We start from the raw sequence: 19,930 nt of genomic DNA, 5'->3' as shown, positions 1-19,930 counted from the left end.
ATTGGAGAGCACTTTTGGTACCACATGGAGCCCACTGGAGCTCATGGCGGGGTTTCAGAACATGAGCCAGGAGAAGGAAGAGAAGCTTTCTGCTTACATTTTTCGACTACAGAGGCAGCTAAATTGTTTGCGGCGCAGGGAGGCAGGGGTCATTCGGGCGGCTGAGGTGGATAAGTTAAGAATGGACCAGATAGCCAAGGGTGCCCAGTCACAGGACATGATTGCTTGAAGTCCCTCACAGTCCCGTAAGATGCGACCCCTCCCTCCTTTGTTGAGCTGATTGGAGAGGTACGGGAGGAGGAGAATGCGGTGGAGGTGCACAAGGGCTCTGACAGCAGGGTACAGTCCGTGGTAGTCACCCCTTGTGCTGAAGTGACCGCTGCTAGCCCAACCCAGGGAATGGCAAAGGAGATTGTGGCAGATGTCCCTTGGGGAGGTCCCCCCCGTACAATAGAGAGGGGTAGAGAGGGGGATCCCCCCAAGGGGGCGGACTACGCAGAGGGCTGCGGGTGGCCGGGGTTCCGCGAGAAGGGGAGCGGCCAGTATCGTCTGCTATTACTGTAGTGAAGAGGGCCACTTCCGTCAGGAATGTGAGTGGTGGGAAGCCCCCGGGTGCCCAAGCAGGGAGAGGTCTTGGGAAACTTAGAGGAGACCCAGTGAGGGAACAGCCTGGTGTCTCTGGGGGATCACGTTCCCAGCAATGTACCAGGGAACCCCCCCGAAAGTGAAATACCCTATTCCTGAAGGCTTAGTGGGACCATGCTCCAGTGTGTCACTACAAATAGAGGGTATTTATGCTAAAGCCATACTCAACACCAGGTCGCAGGTCACGTTGTTGTACCGTTCGTTTTACAACCGGTATCTGAAGCATCTACCATTGAGACCACTCAGGGCACTGAAGATCTGGGGTCCCAGTGCCGGTGATTATCCATTTGACAGTTATTTGTCAGTGAAGCTGTAGTTCTCGGAGGCTGATGTGGGAGGGTCTGAGGTCCTTGACACTTAGTGCTGGTTTGTCAGGATCTGGTTGAGAAGGGTGGCGTTTCAATTTTGATGGGAACCAACGCCCCTCTTGTGAGCAGGCTCATGGGGGCCTGCAAGGAGAAGGCTGGCAAGAGCTTTCTGGGGACATTGTCTGTGCACCTGGTGTTCCGTGCTGCTTTTTAGGAAGTGCGTGGCTGCACTGGGCCGGATACCGAATTTAAACGAGAGACCGTGTGGTTCACCCAGTCGAAGCCACTGGTGGTCCGGCCCGGGGAAGTAGCAAGAGTGATGGGGACCTCCAAATTTCCCAGAGTTCCTGAGGGTGAGGAAGACCGCGAGGAGGAGTCGGGATTTCCTGCTGGGGTACTGGTGAGGCCTGAGCTGCAGAAGCCCTCGGTTGTACAGGCGAGCAGGATGGCAGTGATTGTCAGGAACTCTGCGAAGAGGGAGGTCACCTTCAAGCGGGGGATGCCCCTGGCGCACCTGTTCCCGGAGACGGTAATGTCCAGTGTCCCTGTGAGACAAGCCAGGGAGAAACTATTGGAAAGGGGGGGGAAGTTGACAGTGGAGTCATTCAACCTCCGGGACTCACCGGTGCCTACGGTGTGGAAAAGGAGGTTGATAGAGAAGATGTTGAAGCTGGGAGGTGTCTTTTCCACTGACGAGTTTGATGTGGGTTGTTCCAAGAGCACTCATCATGCTATCCGGGTGACCAAGGACACCCCATTTACAGAGGGGTCACAGTGACTGGCCCCTGCAGACGTGGAAGACGTGAGGCAGCATTTGTGTAAGTTGAAGGAAGCTGGGATCATCACTGAGTCCCGAAGTCCCTATGCTCCCCAATAGTAGCAGCCCGGAAGAAGAATAGGAAGGTACGGATGTGTGTGGACTATAGGACTCTGAACAGGTGCACCATCCCTGACCAGTATACTGTCCCGAGGATTGAAGATGTGCTGGCCTGTCTGAGTAGTGCGAAGTGGTTCAGTGTACTGGATTTGAGAAGTGGATATTACCAGATCCCCATGAGTGAGGCTGACAAAGAGAAAAGGCCTTTATGTGTCCCCTGGGATTCTTCCAGTTCAAAAGGATGCCCCAGAGCATATTGGGAACTCCTGTAACCTTCCAGCGAGCCACAGAGAGGATGGTGGGGGATGTGAACTTGCTTGAGGTATTGGTATATCTGGATGACCTCATAGTATTTGGATCCACCTTGGAAGAACGTGAAGTGAGGCTGCTGAAGGTGCTGGGCCGCCTGAAAGCTGAAGGGTTAAAACTTTCCCTGGACAAGCACCAGTTCTGCAATACGTCTGTTAGCACATAGTCTCACGGGATGCTGTAGCTAAATCCAGCTATAATAGAGGTGGTTTCCACTTGGCCAAGATCCCAGACTGTGAGCACTCTGCGCTCATTCCTAGGGTTTTGTGGTTACTATCAGAGGTTCGTTTAAGGCTACGCAAAAGTAAATCACTTGTTGAATCAGCTTCTGTGCGGTTACCCTCCCTTGGGAAAGAAAGGGAGGGGGAGAAAGGGACAGGAGGGTGGCGAGTATCTTAACCCGTCAGAGCCATTTGGACCGAGTTGGGATGTAAACTGTGAAGAGGCCTTTCAGTCGATGAAGGAGCTGCTGAACCAAGCGCCGGTGCTGGCTTTGCGGAACACCGATTTTCATATGTACTGCACATGGATGCCAGCCGGGAGGGCTTGGGGGGTGTCCTGTACCAGGATTAGGGACCGGGTTGAGACTCATTGCGTTTGTCAGCCGAAGTCTGTCGCCCTCTGAGAAAAACTATCCCCCACACAAGCTGGAATTCCTGGCGTTAAAATGGGCGGTGGTGGATAAGCTGAGTGACTACCTCTACGGGGCCAAGTTTGAGGTGAGGACGGACAACAACCCTCTAACTTATATCCTGACCTTGGCGAAACTGGATGCCATAGGCCATCAGTGGTTGGCAGTGTTGTCTGCCTATGATTTCAGCCTGAAGTACCAGATGGGAAGACAGAACATTGATGCGGACAATTTGTACGAGAGCGTTCCGGACCTGGGGCTGAAGGCCATGTGTCAGTTTGCTATCACCGTGAAGGTAGAGGAAAAGGAGGGGCAGGATCGAGTGGTGGTCCAATTGGGGGTTTCTGATGATGCTATCCCCCAAGTTTATTGTAACCTGACTGCTCTGAAGACCAATCTGCTGCCAAAATTGAGTCTGGGAAGTGGCAGCTGCTCAGTGAGATGATCCGGGTATTGGTACCATTTGGGCGGTGGTCGAAAAGGGAGCCAGGACTCAGGAGGAGAAGACGAAACACACGTCGCTGCCTCCGTTACTGCGAGAATGGCCTCAGTTAGAGTTGAAGAACCAGAGCTTATACTGGTTCTGCCAGAGAAGTATCGGAGGATTGCATTGAAGTCACTTCATGATGATTCTGGACATTTGGGGGTGAAAAAGACCTATGGATTGCTCAGAGACCGGTTCTACTGGCCCCGAATTAAGTCGGAGATCGAAGAATACTACAAGTCATGCATTCGCTGCATACAGCGGAAGACACTGCCTATGCGGGCAGCTCCCTTGTCCCACCTGCAGAGTTCGGGGCCTCTGGACCTGGTGTGTATGGATTTCCTGACAATAGAACCCGATGCCAGCAACACGGCGAATGTCTTAGTCATCACGCACCACTACACCAGATATGCTCAGGCTTTTCCTACCAAGTACCAGAGGGCGTCTATGGTGGCAAAAGTGTTATGGGAGAAGTATTTTGTTTATTATGGCCTCTCGAGGCGAATACATAGTGATCAGGGACGGGATTTCAAGAGCAGGATCATCCACGAGTTTCTGGGCATGCTTGGGGTTGAGAAGTCGAGGACCATGCCCTATCACCCGCAGGGTGATCCCCAGCCAAAGAGGTTTAATCTGACCTTGCTGGACATGCTTGGGACCCTGGAGATCAGCAAGAAGAGCAAGTGGAGTCAACATATTGGGCATCTATTTCACAGTTACAACTATACCCAAAATGAAGCACCTGGCCACTTGCCATATTATTTGATGTTTGGGCGCAAGGCGAGGTTGCCTATTGACCTTTGTTTTGGGACTGATGAGGGTGACTTGCCACCGAAGACATATCTGAAGTATGTGTCTGACCTAAGAAGAGAGCTGAAAAGGGCTTATGAATTAGCTGGGGTTACGGCTGCCAAGCAGAATCAAAGGAATAAGAGGAGGTATCAACAAAAGATGAGGTTCTTCCAACTCCAGCCGGGAGAAAGAGTCCTCATAAGGAATTTGGGGCTACCTGGAAAGCATAAGTTGGCTGACTGCTGGGCGGCTATGCCCTATGTAGTGGAGAGTCAGATGCCAAACTTACCAGTTTTCCAGGTGAAACCTGTGATGGGGTGATGGGGTAGGTAAGTAGGGGTATAGACTAAGAACAATGGTCAATCACCTTGGGTGCGCCTTAGCTTACTGTTTTGGACAGTCAAAAAGAAGCTTTACTCAGCAACCGATGACGTACTAGTCATTGTTCTCTAAAGAGAGGCAAAAGTTCAAATAAGGAACTATCTGATCTTGCAGAAGCAGCTCAAGGTATAGCTAAATATGGGAAGTATAGTGTAGGGGCTAGAATATTCTGGAGAAAAGAGGAAGGGTCCGAATAAGGAACAGATGGGCTAGCTTTGGCTTAAAATAATTATAACTAACTGACCAATGATTATTTTACATCTAATTGTATCTTAGCATGTGATTGAAATGATTCTAATATTACCTAAACTTGTAATAGTAAGATTTCCTGCTACCTGATCAATGTTATAAATTGTGGAGAACTGTGTAATTCAGGGGCAGTGTCTGGACTGGCTCTTTTGGGAGATCAGTCTGTAACTTCCCCCATAGCATGCTATGAGTAAAGAATAAAGGTTTGAAAAAGAATTACGTGTGTTAGTGTTTTTGTGGTACTTTTGTCTTTGCATCTGTTGGTCCAGCATGACAACCACCTGTTGCCCCTGGGTCAACAGGTGCAGATAGACCCAGAGCCTGACTTGGAGCCTACACCTAGTAAAAGGACTCTTCGGAAATGCGGGTGACTACCGGGCTCCCAAAAGGCAAGGTTAGGCCAGCCCCCTCCCGAGAGGAATACTGATTCAGAGGATGAGGACCTGGATGTGTGGTATATGCTGCCTTTCGCTAAACCCCCATTGATTGAGGATGAGACTCCGGCCCTTCTCCCATTGAGACAGGTGAAGTGGGGGGGGGGGGGCGGGGGGCTATCTGTAGGCAGCCTGAGTTGCAGCAGGACTCTGCAGGGGAGGAAGCAGTGTTTGATCACAGGACAGAGGGCTCTGAATTTCAGGTGGCCTCAAGTGATAGATCGGGGGATGCCTCATCAGGCAGAGAAGTACCCCCAGTAGCGCAGGAACCTGAAGAGTTGGATGATGGGGTGCGGAGGTCTCAGAGAATTAGGAGACCACCAGATAGGTTGGCCTACGTAGCACCAGGGGAACAGAGTGTGACCCCTGCAGTGTTGGGGAACTATGTCACTGTCTTTTATACCTGGATTGAGCTTTGTGTTTTGTAGGAAGAGTTGGCGAATTATCTCAACGTCATGAGGACATGACTAAATTTGGTGGGGGGGCGGGAGAGTGTAACATGCTGTAAGGTTTCACAGATAATCTAATGGTTTCTCAGTAGCAGCAATGTTTGTGTTATGACTAGAGATAACGAGGTTTGGAATGCTGTTGTTCTTTCTTGTGAGTCTGGAAGAGAGATTTTCGCGATCTTTGATCGGTGAGAGGAGAAGAAGGAAGATGCGTATGGAGAGAGCTGGTAGACCACCGGACGGAGTGGACCGAGAGCGAGGGTCCGAAGGTCGGTGACGCTCAGAGGAGGTCGATGGCTGATGAATGGCCGTTTTGTGAGCTCCAATGTGCACTTTTGACATCGCTTAAAATGGGCCCTTTTTCTTTTTACTTTCATTACTAACCCTATATTCAGATTAAGATTTATAAAGTTCAATCAGTTAATTGCATGTGGTGTACTGTCTGATATTTTGCGGTGCGTATTTGTAACTGGGCAACACATCACGCAGCACCCACACAAACGAGATTTCTCAGTTTGGCAGGGTCAGAAGTTGTCTTCCCCTAGACAAACACGTGCTGGCCAAGGCTGAGGGTCACACAGGCACTGCAAGTACAAACACCAAATAATAATAATAAATAAGTAAATAAATAATAATGGGAACATGGGATGAGAGTCCTAGAAAGTGAAATAGCAGTTGAGGGAGCACATTTGCAACATTTAAAAGTTATCTAGAGAAGTATATGGATTGGAGAGGTTGAGAGGGTAATGGGCTAAACACGGGCAAATGAGATGAGCTTGTTGGGCCGCACAGCATGGAAGAGTTGAGCTAAAGGTCCTGTTTCTATGCTGTATGACTATGACTCATTATGCTGGCAGGCCATTTCAAAAACCCATCACCCTCTCCAAGCAGTTTCACAGACCTTTGGCTCCAAAATCAAACAAACTCTAGTAGGCGATAAAAGCACTTTATACCTGTATAATTCTCTTGCAGCTTTTGGGACAATTCCTTCATCTACCTTTGGCTCAGTGGAAAATGTAAAGTTTTCTTCAGAATGTGGCCCTAGCATAGTATATGTCTTACCACTGCCCGACTGACCATAAGCCATGATGCATACATTGTACCTGGAATACAGTAACAGATTATAAGGAGTTTTAGGTCTTTTAAAAATACTTATTATGTTTCATTCTTAATTACTTCACCTGTCACATCACAAACAGCTAAAATAACAAGGAATACAATTTACAAACGAGAGAAAGTCTGCAGATGCTGGAAATCCGAGCAACAAAATGCTGGAAGAACTCAACAGGCCAGGCAGCATCTATGGAAGAATGTACAGTCGACGTTTTGGGCCAAAACCCTTCCGCAGAACTAGAGAAGAAAAGCTGAGGAGTAGATTTGAAAAGTGGGGGAAGGAGGAGAGAGAAAAACACCAGGTGATAGTTGAAATTTGCAGAGGGAGGAATGAAGCAAAGAGCTAGGAAGTTGATTGGTGAAAGAGACAGAAGGCCATGGAAGAAAGAAGAAAGTGGGTGGGGGGTAGCACTAGAGAGAGGCGATGGGTGGGCAAAGAGATAACTTGAGAGAAGGACAAGCGGATGGGGGATGGAAATTGGTGGAGGCATTTACTGGAAGTTTGAGAAATCAATCCTCCCTCATTCAGGGCCCCAAACAGTCCGTCCAGGTGAGGCAACACTTCACCTGTGAATCTGTTGGGGTCATATACTGTGTTCAGTACTCCCAGTGTGGCCTCTTGTACAATGGTGAGACCCAACGTAGATTGGGAGACCGCCTCGCCGAACATCTACGCTCCGTCTGCTAGAATAAGCGGGATCTCCCAGTGGCCACCCATTTTAATTCCACTTCCCATTCTCATTCCGACATGTCTATCCATGGCCTCCTCCACTGTCGGAATAAGACCACACTTAGGTTGGAGGAACAACACTTTATATTCCATTTGGGTAGCCTCCAACCTGATGGCATGAACATCAATTTCTCAAACTTCCAGTAATGTCTCCAACACCCCCCACCCACTCACCATTTCCCATCCCCTTGTCCCTTTCTCATGTTATCTCCTTGCCCACCCATCACCTCCCTCTGGTGCTCCTCCCCACCCCCCCCCCCACCTTTCCTCTTTCTTCCATGACCTTCTGCCTCTTTCACCAATCAACCTCCTAGCTCTTTGCTTCAACCCTCCTCTTGCAAGTTTCACCTATCAGTTGGCATTTCTCTCTCCCCTCCCCTCACTTTTCAAATCTACTCCTCAGCTTTTTTTCTTCAGTCCTGCCAAAGGGTCTAGGCCCAAAACATCGACTGTACTTTTTTCCATAGATGTTGCCTGTCCTGCTGAGTTCCTCCAGCATTTTTAAGGTGTACTATTTCTCTACTCTTCGAGGCTTTTGACAGCTAACTTGAAAATTTCTCTTAGGACAGGAAAGAGGTTCAGCTACCAGGCAGAAAACTATGCCTAGTTCAATTCCAATCCTCAAAAACAATATACAGTAACTAACATATCTTGAATAGTGGTAAACATACTTTATAATAGCAGTTAGCACAATCGTTTTACAGCGCGAGTGATTACTAATCGGGGTTCAATTCCTGCAACTGTCTGTAAGGAATTTGTTCATTCTCCCTGTGACCATGTCAATTTCCTTCAGGTGCTCCAATTCCCTTCTATATTCCAAACACCTATAATTAGGGTTAGGGTTGGTAAGCTGTGGGCATGCAACACTGGCACGAGAAACATGGCAAAACTTGTTTGTTGTCTCCAGCACAATCTTCACTGAATTGGTTTGATGCAAAATGACACATTTTGCTGTCTATTTCATTGTAAATGTGACAAATAAAATTAATCTTTCTTTCTTTAAACATTAAAAGATCACTTATAGAGAAAAATACTCGCTTTTAGTGGTGTTACGTTGTTCCTAAGCTGAACGTTTAAGGCACTCAACTATAAACCAATGCATCAGATAGAACTAAATATTAAGATTGGAAAACCGCACTTATTTCTTTCACTTCAACAGCTTAACATATTTGTAGTCTTTATCCTTGAAACACTGGCTCAAATTTTATGGGAGTTATGTAGGCCAGACTATTAAGATTAGCTATGTTCAGTCCATAATATTAGGAACACCTTGGTGTACTTTAACGTGGAAACCTGATTATTGTCAGAGATTGCTTTCATTCCCAAAAACTATGTAGTTTGCAACTGTCTCCCAACTTAATCCATGGAAATCAAATGAATTCAGGCAAAAAGAAGATGGCGCCAGAGGTTTTTGCAGACCAACGTGATTTCATCTAGTTCATCTGCAAAACAGCTTATTCTTCTTCATTTATATCTCTTTTGTCTTTTCCAGATGACCAGGGTCCTGTTGGAGTCCATGATCTACATCTGCAGCTCAAACTACGGTTCTCTGCGAATGGGTTCTTGGACTCGCCATGCAGCCTGGCTTTTCAATATCTCCGGGTACAACCTGGAAGACGTGCATGTTCAGGGTGCTGCCTGATGGAATTCCCTGTTCCTCACCAGTGGTGCCGACTGAAGCGCTGCAGGATTCTGAAACTTCAAGACAGCAGGCGGTGTGCACTGCTGTCGGAAGAAGGCCCGTCCACTGGAGCGATCCTCTCTATCTATCATTTTTGATGGTGAGGCCCGTCAGTCCTAAAGTTGAGGGACTCAGAGAAACAACACAGAAGATTGTAACATTGAAACAGCAAGCTGCTGATCTCCCGTTCGCGTTTGTTGCAAGAACGAGCCTGTCTGAGATACCAAATTGGGATGGACTGTAGTTTTTTGATGGACTCTAGATCATGGTCTCTTGCTAATTGCTTGCATGGTGGAGGGCAGGGAACTGTGCTTTTGCTGGAGCAAGTGGGGGAGGGGAGGGGGAATGTTGAAGCTTTTGCTGCTGCTTGTGCATGGAAGGGGGAAGGGGGCTTTGAGGTTCTGACATTTCTGTCATTCCTTCTTTGGGATCTTTCCTGTTTCATGGAGGAGTAAGAATTTCAGGTTGCATACTGTATACATTCTCTGATAGTACATTGAATTTAAGCTAGTGTATCTAATTTTCAGCTACATCTTGAAATGCAAAAGATCTGCTGGCATTCTATGCATTAATGCTTAATAGACCATCTGGTCTTAAATAAATATACTTGGTGATCACTTTACCAGGCACATCTGTACATCTGCTCATTAATGCTAATATAATAATCGGCCAACCATGTAGCAACAACTCAAAGCATAAAAGCATGCAGAGATTGTCAAGAGGTTCAGTTGTTGCTTAGACCAAACATCAGAATGGGGAAGAAATGTGATGAAAGTGACTTTGATTGTGAAATAATTGTTGGTGCTAGACAGGGTGGTTTGAGTATCTCAGAAATTACTGATCTCCTGGGATTTTCATGCACAGCAGTCTCTGGAGTTTACAAAGACTGATGAGAAAAACAAAAAAAAATCTAGTGAGTGGTAGTCCGGTGGGCGAAAATGCCTTGTTAATGACAGAGGTCAGAAGAGAATGGCCAGACTGGTTCAATTTGGCAAAAAGGTGACAGTAACACAATAATCATGCATTACAACATTTGTGTGCACAAAAACATCTCCGAATGCACATGTCGAATCTTGAAGTGGATGGGCTACAGCAGCAGAAGACCACAAACATGCACTCAACGGCCACTTTATTAGGTACAAGAGGTATTTCATAAAGTGGCCATTGAGTGTGTATTCCATTTTATAAATATTTAAAATATTTGGGATTTAAAGCAATATTACAAATTCATGAATCTTCAAGTTCAGCTTAATCATGTGTGTCTTTCAGTCTTTATTTAGTGTTCTGAGTAGTGTTTAAAAAGTTAATGAACATTTTGCTTTTGCTTCCCTGGCATACTGTCTGAGAAAAATCTTAAATGCATTTGATTTCTTGCTTGATTTCATCACAAAGGAATTATGTTGAATTTTTTCCTAAAAGCAACAGGCATCAGAACAGGGTAGTTATCGTACAGATCTTTATGACAATCATTTTGGGATCAGCAGTGAGAAATGTTACTGATTTTCACATGAGAATCCGTGGGAATGTGATGTGAGAAAGCATTAGGACGCATCTGTGATTTTACAATAATTTAACCAGTGTAATCTTACAGTGCATTAAATGCTTTCTCAGAAAGGGAAGATAGATCACACTAAAACTTCCAAGACCATGGAATGAATTCTCTGATCAGTGTATCACAAACAAATATTCATTCAGCCCCAGCAGAAAAGCACCATTTTTACTGAAAAATTCTGTAAGCAATTCACCTGAAGCTATACCAATTGATTTTGTAAACAGTCATTGAAACTAAAGGCGAGCTGTTAAGATAAACTGTTAAGAACTGTCTAGATCACACTGCAAGTTTTGAGAGTCTTCGTTGCTCTCCACTACAGCCCCAATGTTGATGTCATCCAAAAATCTGCTGATCCAGTTTATCACATAATCATTCAGATTGTTGATATAGATGGCAAAACCTACAGACCCAGCACCGATCCCTGCAGTACACCACTTGTCAGAGGCTTCCAGTCAGGGAGACAACCACCTACAACTGCTCTCTAGCTTTGCAGGAAAAGCCAATGTCTAATCCAATTTACTACCTCATCCTGAATGACAACCAACTGAACATTTATGACCAATCTCTCACATGGGACCTTAGCAAAGGCTTTTCAAAGATCCATGTAGACAACATCCACTGCCTTGCCTTCATCAATTTTCCTGGTAACTTCCTCGAAAAACTCTATAAGATTGGTTAGACATGACTTACCATGCACAAAGCCATGTTGACTATCCCTAATCAGTGTCCCTGACTATCCAAATACTTACATATCCAGACCCTTAGACACCTTCCAATACCTTTTCCACTACTGATGTCAGAACCACCAACCTACAACTTCCTAGATTATTCTTTCTTAAACAACGGAACAACATTAGCTATCCACCCTAATTAGCCTCAAGACAGCAAACACCTCCTCCTCTGCAATCTATATAAAGTCCATAACGTCGCTGCTGCTTCACCCTACTCTGTGTCTGTCTCTCCAGTAAATACAGATGCATAAAAAATCCATTTACGATCACCCCAATATTTTTCAGCTCCATGCATAGATTACCACTCTGATCTGCCAGAGAAATAATTTTATTCCTGACTATCTTTTTGCTCTGTAGAAGCCCTTAGGATTCTCCTTCATCTTGTCTGCTAGAGCAACCTCATGCTTTTTTTCAGCCCTTTTGATTTCCATCTTAAGTGTTCTCTTGCACTTCTTTTACTCAAGTACCTCATTTGTTCCTACCTGCCTAAGTCTGCCATGCACTGCTTCCTTTTCCTTAACCAAGATCTTAATATCTCACAAAATCCGAGGTTTGCTAAATCTATTACCCTTGCCTTTGGTTCTGACAGGAACATACAAACTCTGTACTCTCAAAATTTCACTTCTGAAAGTTTCTCAATTATGAAGTACACCTTTGCCAGAGAACAACCTGTCCCAACCCACACATGCCAAATCCTTTCTGCTACCATCAAAATTTGCCTTTCTCCAATTTAGAATCTCAACCCAAGAACCTATCCTTTTCCATAATTGTTTTGAAACTAAAGGCGTTTCAAAACTAGATGCAAAGTGTTCACCTACACAAACTTCTGTCACTTGCCCTGTGTCATTCCCTAATAGGAGATTTAGTATCGCACTCTCACTAGTTGGGACTTCTACATACTGATTAAGGAAACTTTCCTGAACACATCTAACAAACTCTTTCCCATCCTGCCCTTTTACAGTCTCCTCGGGAACTGTGGTATGCAACGTGCTGAATACCCCCACTCATTCCTTTTGATTTCACTCTCCCTCTATGCAATACACTATCTCCTTGGAAACTGTGGTGCATAAAATATGCCGACTGCCCCGGCTCCGTTTTTTAAAACTCTCTTCCTCTACACAATCCAATGTCTCCGTGGGAACTGTGGTGTGCAAAATGTGGAACTGTGGCACACAAAATGACATGATTGATGAAAACTGAAGGTTAATCCAGTCTTTAAACAGGAACGATTTAAACATTTTTTATCAACACTTATAAATCTACTGAAGAAGATAGACTCCAGAAAATAGTGAGGATAAAAGCAACCAATTGTTATTTCAACTTCATCATAAAGCTGCCATCTATTGCCAAGTAGGACTAAACCTTATGTTTGAGCTCAAGACTGACTGAAGAACTGTAACCTACCTCAAACTGAAGATTTTGAACAAGTGTTTGAAACGGGAGCAATTGAAAAATCTATTTTTACCCACCCAGACATGATGGGCCAAATGGACACCTGCCAAGGCTTAAGTTTCTATGATTTGTTCACTTTGAATAATTGTTAATGCCTAAATATACCGTGTGGATTTAGCCAACAACCTTAAATATGAGGGCAAACTACATGTGAAAATGGTTAAAGGAAGCTGTATTTTCCACAAAAAATAATTGGTGTTAGAAATCTGCAATTTTCTCACCTGTTAGAGAATTGAGAATAGAGAAATAATGGAGAATAGAAAGACAGTAATCTATAAATCTATAGACGCAGGGCAGATTAGGCAACTGTTTTACTCAACACCCAAGTTCTGTCTTGCATGGCTGTCTTTAGATCTCCTCCCTGTTCCTACACTGTTCTGCCTGTTCTTAGCCTCCTGTACTCCTTGTGTGAGGCAAAATACAAACTAGAGGAATATCACTCCATATTCCACCTGGACAGTCTACAAACCAAAGGTAATTTGTTATCCCTCTGACCCTTTTCTCTTTCTCTGATCTACCCAGTTCTCCTTACACCACCTCACCCAGCTCCCTATCACCCTGCTTCTTTTCCCTCTTACTCATTCTATCTGGTCCCATCCCCTTCTCACCTCCCTAATTGGTTCCATGCTCCACCTTCCTTTCTGATCAGATTCCATCATCTGCACCCTTTTGTTGCCTCCACCCTTTACCTCCCAGCCTGTCACCTCTTCCATTCTCCCCTCCTTCATCTGCCTATCACATCTCCTCACCTGGATCCATCCATCACCTACCAGCACCTGCTACACCCCTTTCTCCTCACATCTATAGTGGTTTTCTCCCCTCTACCTTTAAGTGCAGATGAAGGGTCTTAACCTGAAACATTGACTATCTCTTTTCCTCCATAGATGCTGCTTGAGTTTGTTTTTTTTCCCCATTCCAGATTCCAGCATCTGCACTTTCTTACACCTCCATCTCTAAATTTTTGCTTGGTTGAGCTTTCAAGAAATATGGGGCCAAGGTACAGACCACAAGAAAGCAGCAAAACTACAAATAAAAAAATCCATAATTTCAATGAATGTCTACTAGGCACAAAGGGCTAAATAATCTAGTTTTGAATCTATTTCAATTAGTTTGATTTTCTACTGTACCATTTAAATAGCCAACCATTCACTTGAATTTTGCACCAGACTGACTGTCTCATTTGACTGCATACCATGTAAATTAACAATTAATGAAGCACCTAACATGGCATTAAAATGCAACTTTGGTGTAAGAGCCTATATTCACATTGGTTATTTGTTTCATCTCTCCATCTACTTGCCCCCTGTCTGTGATGGCTTCCCCACTGATGGGGAGCCACCTTGCTCTGAGAAGGGCTATAATTAGAAACATGCTGTTTGCAGAAGACACCCACAATTACAACCCACACTCTGCAACTCCTTCAGATATTGATGGATCGCTTCTCCCAGGCCTGCAAAGAATTTGGATTCTTTCAAAAAAGAGTTAGATAGAGCACTTAAAGATAACGGAGTGAGGGGATATGGGGAGAAGGCGGGAAAAGGGTACTGATTGTGGATGATCAGCCATGATCACAGTGAATGGTGGTGCTGGCTCGAAGGGCTGAATGGCCTACTCCTGCACCTATTGTCCATTGTCTATTGTCTATTGGTCTATCAGCCTGAAAAAGACAAACGTCTTGGGACAAGACATGGAAGCATCACCAGCCATTTCTTCAGCAGTTGAATAGGGCATGACTGCTCAAGCGCGTGTAAGTCAGACCGTGAGGCAGCGGGAGTGTTTAAAAGCGAGAAGATTGTGAAGGTTGGTCATTTCTTCGGCAGTTGAATAGGGCATGACTGCTCAAGCGCGTGTAAGTAGGACTGTGAAGCAGCGGGAGAGTTTAAAAGAGAGAAGATTAACGGAGTGGGCGATGGAGTAGAGGGAGACAGAGTAGGAAGGCTTTGGCTCAAGAGGCTTCGGCGAGCAGAGGCTGAGGACCAGCTTCACTCCAAATGAGGTACGGCCAGGTAAGTTCCTTGGATTAATTTAATTACCTTAGGAGTAGGTAATGGAGGCATCAGTTAGGGCAGTTGAGTGCTCCATTTGCAGTATGTGGGAAGTCAGGGGGAGCACAATTGTCCCTGAAGACTACATCTGTGAAAGGTGCATCCAGCTGCAGCCCTGACAAACCGAGTTAGGGAACTGGAGCTGGAGCTGGATAAACTTCGGATCTTTCGGGAGGCAGAGGTAGAAATACACAGGAGTTACAGGGAGATATCACCCCTAACAGTCAGGAGTCAGGTGACTTGATGACTGTCAGGAGAGGGAAGGGGAATAGACAGAATGAGCAGAGCACCCCTGTGGCCATTCCCACCAATATTAAGTAAATCATTTTGGATACTGTTGCTGGGGACGACCTACCAGGGACAAGTTGCAGTGGTTGCGTGTCTGGCACCGAGACGGGACCCTCAGCTCAGATGGGAAGGAGGAAAAAGAGGAGAGCAGTAGTGATAGGGGATTTGATAGTTAGGGGGACAGATAAGAGGTTCTGTGGAAGAGATTGAGAATCCCGGATGGTCTGTTGCCTCCTTAGTGCCAAGGTCCGCGATATCTCGGATCAAGTTCTCAGTATTCTCAAGAGGGAGGGTGAGCAGCTGGATGTCGTGGTCCATGTAGGGACCAATGACGTGGGTAGGAAGAGTGAGGAGGTCCTGAAAGGCGAGTTTAAGGAGTTAGGCGCCAAGTTAAAGGACAGGACCTCCAGACTAGCAATCTCAGGATTGCTACCAGTGCCACATGCAGGCAGGTTTAGAAATAGTAACATAGCACAGATCAACACGTGGCTGAAGACATGGTGCAGGAGGGAGGGCTTCAGATTTATAAATAATTGGGCAGTTTTCCAGGGAAGGTGGAACCTGTTCCAGTGGAACGGTTTACATCTGAACTGGAGGGGGACAAATATTCTTACAGGTAAGTTTGCTAGAGAGGCTGCAGTGGATTCAAACTAGATACAAGGGGGGAGGGGAACCAGAGTGTAGGAACAGATGTAGGGGAGAAGGAAGAAAAAGAAAATAGTAAAGTTGTTTGCACTGTTAGTAATAAACAGAGAGTAAGAGGTGGAAAATCTCTTAAATGCATTTATTTTAATGCTAGGAGCATTATAAGAAAGGTAGATGAGCTTAAAGCATGGATTGGTACCTGGAAGTATGTGGTAGCTATTAGTAAAACATGGTTACAGGAGGGGTGTGATTGATAACTAAATATTCCTGGATTTCATTGCTTCATGTGTGACAGAATTGGAAGGACAAGTGTTGCATTGCTTTTCAGAGAAAATATTATAGTGGTGCTCTGGCGGGATAGATTAGAGGGCTTGGCTAGGGAGGCTATTTGGGTGGAATTGAGGAATGGGAAAGGTGTAGTAACACTTATAGGGGTGTATGATAGACCACCTAATGGGGAACGAGAATTGGAGGAGAAAATTTGTAAGGAGATAGCAGATATTTGTAGTAAGCACAAGGTTGAGATTGTGGGAGATTTTAATTTTCCACACTTAGACTGGGAAGCCCATACTGTAAAAGGGTTGGATGGTTTGGAGTTTGTAAAATGTGTGCAGGATAGTTTTTTGTAGCAATACACAGAGGTACCAACTGGAGAAGGAGCAGTGTTGGATCTCTTGTTAGGGAATGAGATAGGTCAGGTGTCGGAGGTTTGTGTTGGGAAGCACTCTGGGTCCAGTGATCACAATGCTATTAGTTTCAATATAATTATGGAGAAGGATAAGTCTGGACCCAGGGTTGAGATTTTTGATTGGAGAAAGGCTAACTTTGAGGAGATGCGAAAAGATTTAGAAGGAGTGGATTGCGACAATTTGTTTTATGGGAAGGATATAATAGAGAAATGGAGGTCATTTAAAGGTGAAATTTTGAGAGTACAAAATCCTTACGTTCCTGTTAGGTTGAAAGGAAAGGTTAAAAGTTTCAGAGAGCCATGGTTTTCAAGGAATATAGGAAACTTGGTTTGGAAAAAGAGATGGATCTACAATAAATATAGGCAGCTTGGAGTTAACGAGGTGCTCGAGGAATATAAAGAATGTAAAAAGAATCTTAAGAAAGAAATTAGGAAAGCTAAAAGAAGATATGAGGCTGCTTTGGCAAGTAAGGTGAAAATAAATCCAAAGGGTTCCTACAGTTATATTAACAGCAAAAGGATAGTGAGGGATAAAATTGGTCCCATAGAGAATCAGAGTGGACAGCTATGTGTGGAGCCAAAAGAGATGGGGGAGATTCTGAACAATTTCTTTTCTTCGATATTCACAAAGGAGAAGGATATTGAATTGTGTAAGATAAGGGAAAAAGGTAGGGAAGTTTTGGAAACTATGATGATTAAAGAAGATGAAGTACTGGCGCTTTTAAGAAATGTAAAATTGGATAAGTCTCCGGGTCCTGACAGGATATTCCCTAGGACCTTCAGGGAAGTTAGGGTGGAAATAGCAGGGGCTCTGACAGAAATATTTCAAATGACATTAGAAACGAAGATGGTGCCGGTGGATTGGTGTATTGCTCACGTTGTTCCATTGTTTAAAAATGGTTCTAAGAGAAAACCTACCAATTATCGGCCTATGAGTTTGACGTCAGTGATGGGTAAATTGATGGAAAGTATTCTTAGAGATTATCTGGATAGACAGGGTATGATTAGGAACAGTCAACATGGATTTGTGCGTGGAAGGTCATGTTTGACAAATCTTATTGAAGCTTTTGAAGAGGTTACTCGGAAAGTTGACAAGGGTAAAGCCATGGATGTTGTCTATATGGACTTCAGTAAGGCCTTTGACAAGGTTCCACATGGAAGGTTAGTTAGGAAGGTTCAATTGTTAGGTATTAACATTGAAGTAGTAAAATGGATTCAGCAGTGGCTGGATGGGAGAGTAGTGGTGGATAACTGTTTGTCAGATTGGAGGCTGGTGACCAGTGGTGTGCCTCAGGGATCTGTACTGGGTCCAATGTTGTTTGTCATATACATTAATGATCTGGATGAAGGGGTAGTAAATTGGATGAGTAAGTATGCAGATAATACTAAGATAGGTGGAGTTGTGGATAATGAAGTAGGTTTTCAAACCTTGCAGAGAGACTTAGGCCAGTTAGAAGAGTGGGCTGAAAGATGGCAGATGGAGTTTAATGCTGATAAATGTGAGGTGCTACATTTTGGTAGGACTAATCAAAATAGGACATACATGGTAAACGGTAGGACATTGAAGAATGCAGTAGAACAGAGGGATCTAGGAATAATGCTGCATAGTTCCCTGAAGGTGGAATCTCATGTGGATAGGGTGGTGAAGAAAGCTTTTGGTCTTTATAAATCAGAGCATTGAGTATAGGAGCTTTTGGCCCTTATAAATCAGAGCATTGAGTATAGGAGTTGGGATGTAATGTTGAAATTGTACAAGGCATTGGTGAGGTCAAATTTGGAGTATTGTGTAGTTTTGGTCACCGAATTACAGGAGAGATGTCAACAAAATAGAGAGAGTACAGAGAACAAAGAACATAGAACATAGAACAGAACAGCACAGTACAGGCCCTTCAGCCGACAATGTTGTGCCAGCCCTCAAACCCTGCCTCCCATATAACCCCCCACCTTAAATTCCTCCATATACCTGTCTAAGATACACTAGAATGTTACCTGGGTTTTATCACCTAAGTCAGTGGTCCCCAACCACCGGGCCGCGGACCGGCACCAGGCCGCAAAGCATGTGCTGCTGGGCCACGAGGAAACGATATGATTTGGTGATATGAGTCAGCTGCACCTTTCCTCATTCCCTGTCACGCCCACTGTTGAGCTTGAAAGCACGCGTCATTATTACCCATGCCGGAGGTCATCAGCTAGTATGAGTAAAAAATGAACATCGCTTGAGAGTTTCTTTGGAAGAGGTGGTAAGGGACATAAAAGGCCTAACGATGATGATAATGCAGAGACAGCTGAGGCAGAGATTGCAAAAAAAAGAAAGCTTCCTTCAACAGAAAATACGATGAATCGTACATAAAATATGGCTTTATTGCGACTGGTGACTCGCATGCTCCAAGCCCCCTGTGTGTGATATGTGGAGACAAGCTGTCTAATAAAGCAATGAAGCCCTCAAAACTGCTTCGGCACCTTGAGTCCAAGCACCCTGCACTTAAAGACAAACCCGTTGAGTTTTTTGAGCGGAAAAAACACGAGCAAGCGGGACAGAAGCAAGTGCTGAGAGCCACCACTTCCACAAATGCTGCTGCTCTGAGAGTGCCGTACTTAGTGGCTAGCCGTATTGCTAAGGCTAAGAAGCCTTTCACTGTTGGTGAAGGATTGATTCTGTCTGGTGCTAAGGACATGTGCCATGAACTGTTGAGAGAAGCTGCAGCCAACAAGATCGCACAGGTTTCTCTTTCAGCTACCACAGTTTCAAGGAGAATCGATGACATAGCAGAGGACATTGAAACACAGCTGTTGGAACGGCTTAACGAGTCACCATGGTATGCTATCCAGGTCGATGAGACTACCGATGTCGACAACAAGGCAATGCTGCTGGTTTATGTGCAATATATATTTCAAGACGATCTTCAGGAGGATATGTTGTGTGCACTGCTGCTGCCAACTAACACAGCTGGGGCAGAACTATTCAAGTCTTTGAATGACTACATGTCAGGCAAACTGGACTGGTCATTCTGTGTCAGAATATGCACAGATGGGGCTGCAGCTATGACTGGACAGCTGTCTGGTTTCACTATCCGAGTCAAAGAGGTTGCCCCTGAACGCCAGTCTACATACTGTGTCATACACAGGGAAATGCTGGCTAGCCAAAAAATGTCACCTGATCTTAACAGCGTATTGAGTGACATTGTTGAAGTTATCAATCACGTCAAAGCAAAAGCCCTTAACTTACGTCTGTTTGAGCAGCTTTGCGAGGAAATGGATGCAGAGCACAAAGGCCTTCTCTTACACACTGGAGTCAGGTGGCTATCAAGGGGGAGAGCCCTGGCCAGGATTTTTGAGTTAAGAGAGCAGCTGCAGAGATTTCTTTCAGGAAAAAAGTCACCACTGGCAGAACACTTCAATGACGAGGAGTGGATAGCAAAACTCGCTTATCTGTATGACATCTTCAA

General features: G+C 45.0%; 1 protein-coding gene across 1 annotated transcript in view; it reads right to left on the bottom strand.

The window, feature by feature from the left end:
* The window catches only part of kif25 (kinesin family member 25), a 321,128-nt gene that overhangs the window by 209,990 nt on the left and 91,208 nt on the right, over positions 1-19,930 (bottom strand). Inside the window, exon 5 of the mRNA XM_072265970.1 lies at positions 6,513-6,662. Within this exon, the coding sequence (XP_072122071.1) occupies positions 6,513-6,662 (150 nt within the window). The remainder of the gene's footprint in view (positions 1-6,512; positions 6,663-19,930) is intronic.

Source organism: Mobula birostris, chromosome 8, assembly GCF_030028105.1.
Source record: "Mobula birostris isolate sMobBir1 chromosome 8, sMobBir1.hap1, whole genome shotgun sequence".
NCBI lineage: Eukaryota > Metazoa > Chordata > Chondrichthyes > Myliobatiformes > Myliobatidae > Mobula > Mobula birostris.
This window is presented reverse-complemented; position numbering and strand designations above follow the sequence as displayed.